This window comes from Phaethon lepturus, unplaced genomic scaffold, assembly GCF_000687285.1.
Source record: "Phaethon lepturus isolate BGI_N335 unplaced genomic scaffold, ASM68728v1 scaffold7252, whole genome shotgun sequence".
NCBI classification, from domain to species: Eukaryota; Metazoa; Chordata; class Aves; order Phaethontiformes; family Phaethontidae; genus Phaethon; species Phaethon lepturus.
This window is the reverse complement of record NW_010521176.1, coordinates 32,953-39,833: the sequence shown is the minus strand read 5'-3', so window position 1 is coordinate 39,833 and position 6,881 is coordinate 32,953. Positions and strand designations below refer to the sequence as shown.

Here is a 6,881-nt window from a genome sequence, read left to right as displayed (position 1 = left end):
GGGGGGGGGACCCCCCCTGCCACGAGGCCTGTCCTGCCCGGAGGAACGAAGAATTGCCTGCCTCTTCTGTTTTAATAAACAAGGATACATATGTGTATCAGAAAACATCTATAACAATATCCTTCCTTTCACGTGTCGTCCCCCCCCAGTCTTCTCCCATCGCAATAAATAGCCTCCCATCCCTCACAAGGAACGATCAACTTAGGCCTGTTTGGAAAGTTACCCAGTTTCAACCTTCTCAGAAAACAAGGAGTCAGTTGCTGGGCCCCAAAATGCCCCTGGAGCATACCCGCCTTACAACCCCTGCCTGCGAAGCAGGACATTTCTGCCCAAGCTTGCAGGAACAATCAACCAGGGCTGCACTACACAGAAAGGCGGCAGGAGTATCTGTGCCTTTCTCAGGCCACCAGGTTCCAAACAGTTTATGGTTTAGACCATAAAGGTCCTAAGTTTGCACTTATCTCGAAAACAGATGACTACTAATGCAAACTTTTGAGTTCTTCTGTGAGGTGGTATTTTATGTAAGATACTGTGCTCTATGTCATTAGTGGTATCAGCTTTAGCATCTGTATGATTTGCAATGAAGACTAAAAAGAAATCATTACTAAAATGTCATACCACAGCAAAATATGAGCAATCTGTCCAACCCAATAAAAATGCACATAAAAATATCAGAAAAATGTAAGTCTGAAAAACTAGACAAAATAAGTTTAACTGATGAACTGCTGTTTGCCCTCAGCCTCCTTCCAATGCATGACTACCATACTGCTTGTTCTTTCCCGTTCCTCTTCCATTCCGCATCAAAGCTAGGCTTGCACTGGGACAACGGAAGAAGTCCCACAGTATAAGAGCAAGTTTCAGCAATCACACCATACCTCATCAGTGATGAAATGGTTTACCACTGAGGTGAAGTGACAGAGCCAAGCCATGCAAAGGCTAGAGCACTTTGCAGGTCTTGGATAAAAATACCAGAGAACAGCCTTGCTATTCAAAATCAAGAATATGTTTTGGGGATGGTAGGAATACATAGCTGTGCAGGATGACAATCAGAACCCTGAGAATTACCATCCTCCTAACTTGTCTCCCTCAACACCTCTGATAGGTCTTTTACTTGGGAAAGTCACAGAGCCTATCCACTGCTTCAGTATGATGAAAAAAAGTAAACACAAAAGAACAGTCTTAAGAACCAACTTAAAACTAGAAGAGAAACTGAAGAAACTTTTAATGACAGTGACTCAGAGACAGACAGTAACTTTCCTCCAGCAGCGATAATTCATTGTTAAGAAAAGCTTAAGCTTTCTAAACCAGGCATTTAAGATGGAAAAGATGACAAATCTTCATCACAGATATAAAACTTACTAAGCATACTGTAGTAACATCAATATCTCTATAACTGGGGACTACTCATTCGCTACACGTAACTTATTACTTCAGTGGAGGCCAACCTTTTGAGAAATTCTCATTTATGTACAAGAAACTGGTATTTCTGCACAGCCAGTTATGCAGAACTATGCCTAATGAAAACTCCCGTACTGGAGTGGCAGCACAGAGCACTCCTGCCTGAAGCCAGAGTGGAGCTTGCAGAGTGCTCGCAAGAGCAGCACATGCTCCTTCAATACTCCTCCAAGGCTCAGCTGCAGAAATGCCACCACCTCCCACACGGACAGGCCCTCTGCCTATTTACTTTCAGTAGCTTTACCTTCCACACCCCAGCAGTTACATTCACAGTTTTGTAATTCTCCATAATGCATTGTCTTGAGTCTGTACACTCATCATTTTGCAGCCTTTCAAAACCACATTATCCTACCCTGCATCAAAAGCAGCGTGGCCAGCAGGTTGAGGGAGGTGATTCTGCCCCTCTACTCCGCTCTGGTGAGACCCCACCTGGAGTCCTGCATCCAGCTCTAGAGCCCTCAGCACAGGGAAGACATGGACCTGTTGGAGAGGGTCCAGAGGAGGGCCACAAAAATGATCAGAGGGATGGAGCACCTCTCCTGTGAGGACCGGCTGAGAAAGTTGGGGTTGTTCAGCCTGCAGAAGAAAAGGCTGCAGGGACACCTTCCTGCAACCTCTCGGTAATTACAGGGGGCTTATAAGAAAGATGGGAACAGACTTTTTAGCAGGGTCTATTGCGATAGGACAAGGGGTGATGGTTTTAAACTAAAAGAGGGCAGATATAGACTAGATAGAAGGAAGAAATTTTTCACAGAGAGGGTGGTGAAACACTGGCCCAGGTTGCCCAGAGAGGTGGTAGATGCCCCATCCCTGGAAACATTCCAGGTCAGGTTGGACGGGGCTCTGAGCAACCTGATGTAGTTGAAGATGTCCTGCTCATTGCAAGGGGCTTGGACTAGATGGCCTTTAAAGGTGCCTTGCAACCCAAAGATTCTGTGATTCTATGATATACCCTCACTCTGCATGTCAAAACACCACATAAATTTATTTCTCACTCTCCTGTATTCAAGACTTACTCCCTTCATCCCCACATATTCCCTCCCTAGCCCAAAAGGGAGCCCATTTATTCCTTTTTTTATGGTACAGTTCAGTGCAGATGTACTCCATCTGCCAAAATAAAGGAGTTACATAATCTGAAATAGAATAATTAAGCAAGCAAATTACACATATTTCAACACATGTACATCTTTTATATAAACTGTGTGCAAATTATGCTTTCAGGCTTGTAATCTTACCCTTTTTTCTCCCTCCTTATCTGTTCATTCCTCTTTTGTCTCTATTTCAAGCTTACTTTGTGGCAAGAGCACAATCTTTTTTAGTTTGTGTCAACACATGTACAATAATGGTGATCAGTATCAAGTAATGAAAATATACTAAGACCTTCCACTAAAGGATTGTCAGCTGCCTCCGAGACCTCAGTTTAAGCACACGTCACCAGTATGCTGCCATTTTACTTGCAATAAGCATTCATTTGGGGTGTAGGTTTGTTCACAGAATCACAGAATCATTAAGGTTGGAAAAGACCTTTAAGATCATCACGTCCAACCATCAACCCAACACCACCAGGCCCACTAAACCATGTCCTGAAGTGCCACATCCACACGTTTTTTGAACACCGCCAGTGATGGTGACTCCACCACCTCTTGCTTAACTCTCGTTCCTAACACCTTATGAATTACTCCTATGGTTCATTTTATTTTCTTGTTTTCTCCAAATTTCCACTGAATAAAAAAGGTAGGATTTCAACCTCAAGACTAAATGAAGTAAAAAGCTTCTGCTAAAAAAATAAGTACAGCATTACACAGATAATCTCAATCTCAGAGCTATGGAAAATGCACATATTTCAAACTAAACAGTACCTTTAGGTGGATGAAGCTTGTGACCTGTTTTCTCACACCATCCAACAGGATGAATGTCTGAAGAATCAGCGTTCACCCAGAAATCGTAACAATCTGGGTATCCATCAAAATGGAGCCGTATTCTGTAGCCACAAACCTAAAAGCAAGAATGTGCAACACTATGTTTTAAGATGTTTGCCCTACACATAACAGCTTCTGTTCAGTATTATATATAATATCAGTGTGTTTTCAGTCAGCGTTTCACTTCTGCTCAGGCCAACACTGGTTGAATAAATTCATTTGATAAAAAGGAAAGAATAAAAAATCAAAGCTATTCTCAGCCTGAGTGCCTCCTCTTCTGGTGGAAAGAATTAACTAAAAGCTGGATATTGCCATTAGTGTTCAAAAACTTGAAAACTGTTCAACCCAACATCAGAATAAAACAGAAACCCTACAGAAGAGCATGAATACATCTGATACAATCACAGACAAAGCGCAGATAATGATGCTTTTAAGCTATCTCGATTAATCAATATGCAAGAGAGCATTCAATAACTATGTTCAACAGGCTCTGCAGAGAGATACTGAGAACTGCTATTAAAGATGAGAAGTCAGTGGAGGTATGCCCCAGGATTTCATTATTCCATGAAGTAATAAGTTAACCACTGAGAGGAAGAGAAAAACTGGACACAATCCCCCTCTCTGTACCAAAGTTCTCCACATCTTTGCGAGTGCCAAATGCAAATTTCCTGCATTCATCAGTGAAAATCTCTTGACATGAAGGTCACCCCGTTTTATGTTTAATTTATACTCTGACATAACTTTCAGTTTGCCATCTCAGAATTCTGTGGAATTCAGGTCATCCTGCAGTAAAACATGGCCCGTAACTTAGTGCTAAGCACAATGCACAAAGGAAATAGCCACTGACACACCATCCCCACGAAAATGGAAGAGATAGAGATATCCACAGAAATGGGATATGATTATGGGCTGTGAAGAGATCCAGAAATGGTAACACAAAAACCTAAGCTATTAAAATATAAGCTGCAAAATTACAGCTGCCTACAATACCAGTGATACAGAGCAGAGTACCTACCTATTACCTGTTTCCCCATTTTAACTCACAAAACCAAACACAAAAAGGATCATCAGTGAGACCACGTAAAAATTAATGTAATGTAACATATGTTTGAAAGACATACAAAATGTACCTGAGAAACAGGTTCTAATTTATACTATTAAAAGCAAAGAAGCTACTCATCAGAAAAACTATTTCATAAACTACAGCAAAAAGACAAACTGAGTTTATACTGTATACTAACTTGTAGAAATTGACAATACAGGCAATTTCTGAGGCCACCAGACTGAAAAAACTGTAGCACAACTGCAACACAGAAAAGTGTTAGGTAATTGTATCAGTGAATGGAGCAACTGCAAGTACTATCAAACTTCTATAAAACTGCAATATATCACTTGCCATGCTTAGTTTTTTTCTACTTATTTTCCCTTTTAAATATAGATTTAAACTACAAAATTACAGAAAAAACATCATCCAACTAGTGTAATACTGTTTTCTCTAGCTGCATATGTTAAATATATGTAAATAGTCACTGCTGCATGGCACTGGATATATGTCTGTCAGGTAGATTTAATACAGCATTATTAATTTAAAAGCCATCTTCCTACATACAGTTTCTTTCTGCTTGTTAGGGAAAAGCAAGCACTTTCAGCTGCTGCTGTTTCAGTTCATCTCTCCTGCAATCCCGCCCCACGGCTGCTCGCGGACTCTCCTTACCTCAGCCACCGTGAGAACACAGTATATCGACTGGTGCTCAGGATCCACACCCTCCAGCTTCATCCCTACTTTGAATCCATTTTTGTTGTATGGGAAAGACTGATACTGCAATGGAAAAGAACATTTTCAATACTTCTGAAAGTATACCAGAGAAGACAGAAGATCTTTGTATGGAAAAGAACAATGATTATTTAGTATTCATGTTTCTGAAAGAACTAATAAATCGCTTTAAAATAAGTTTTGCATTTTTAAAAACATACAGCACGGAACAGAAACTGATGATTGTTCAAAAAACACATTGATACTTAGAATGACTTAAAACTTCAGAGTATGTAAGAAAATCATAAAGAATTACCAAAAAAGTTAATCAAGGGGAAAGAAGATGACATGATTTGTCCTCAACTTCTTTCACTAATTGTCAGTAAGACATTTTAATAATGTAATTATTTATTTTTCAGCCTGTACAGTGACACCTTGACACCTTCCTGGTGGTCATCATTCCTGTAATAACCACAACAACGATGCTCTGTTTTGCAGGCCATCAAAGATGAACTGGAAGGCAGAAATACAAAGCATTGTTTGTATATAGGGATGGCCTCTGATGTAATTTTCTTCATTTATATGTCGAGTCCAGATTAGCTGGTTTTCCAGGAATATTTTTGCATCACAGGAACATGACTACCCTTACATAACATTACAACAAACCCAAAAGAACATCTTTCAAAAAACAGAAAGTGAAAACAAGGCTAAGCAGAACGGATGTTTTCAATTAGAAGGTATCAGCATCCCATGTATCATGTTCCCTGCCCTCTGTTAAAGAAGGAAGGAAGCTAGCAGATACTAAGGTTAAATTGGAGGGAATATCAGAAAAATAACTGACTAAAACTGAAGAGGGTTTTTCATGGTTTAACAGATTCAGAAGCAGACATATTTTATGTCCCAAATGGTTACAGACACACAGGAGAAGCATCTTGTATGCTCCCCCGTCCTTCTGTTCCTCTCTAGAAGCTTCACGTGCTCCCTAGCCATCTGCAGTACCTCTGCAGTCAATGGGAAGAGAAGGGTACCAAAGGAGGTACTCAGAGCGGTCCCACCTACTATGAAGAATGGGAATCCTCTCTTTGGTGGCTTTGGCTGCAACTGATATAACTGCATAACAAACCCAGGAGAAAAAACGCATGGCACGAGAGCAGGAATATGCTGTCAAGGGGAAGTGAAATGGAGAACCAGACCAGTTTAAAGCAGCCTGAAGTGGCCAGCTAACAGATGTCTAAACACAGCTCTAAGTCCCTACCTAAAACTAGCTTAGACCATTTTGTAGATGTCAGTTAAAGGATCGAAGTCTCTTACTGCAGTACATGCATTTTAAAAGTTATTTCATCCTAACATTACATCACTTAACATCCTTATTATCAATGAAAGTTTAATGAAGTTGCACTGTGCATAGTCGTAGATATTTCCTCAGGAGGAATGCAAAAGCAGAGCATTTATCAATAAACTGAAATTTTTAACGTTCATCTTGGTGCACAGACGTGCAGTTAATGCCATCTGTATCATAAATACCCTACAGATAAAAAACCTCAGTGGAAAACGGAAATGCTAGAAATGCTGACACACTGAGGAACAGTGGCCAAAAATGTAACAGATTTTTCAAAAGCAAGCACAAATAAAATTACAAAGAAAGGAAACAATTAAAAAGACACAGATATGTTTATTCTTTTATTATTATAATGAACATTACTGCACAAACAATAAAAAATTCTACAAACAATACACTAAAAATTAAGCAATAA

At 40.0% G+C, this 6,881-nt stretch overlaps 1 protein-coding gene across 1 annotated transcript in view; it reads right to left on the bottom strand.

The window, feature by feature from the left end:
• Positions 1-3,314: 3,314 nt before the first annotated feature.
• Positions 3,315-6,881, bottom strand: part of LOC104616420 (lethal(3)malignant brain tumor-like protein 3) — a gene marked incomplete at its 3' end in the record, with an annotated part of 29,263 nt that continues 25,696 nt past the window's right edge. Inside the window, exons 7-8 of the mRNA XM_010281425.1 lie at positions 5,089-5,193; positions 3,315-3,450 (exon numbers count right to left, since the gene is read on the bottom strand). Coding sequence (XP_010279727.1) covers positions 3,315-3,450; positions 5,089-5,193 — 241 coding nt within the window. The remainder of the gene's footprint in view (positions 3,451-5,088; positions 5,194-6,881) is intronic.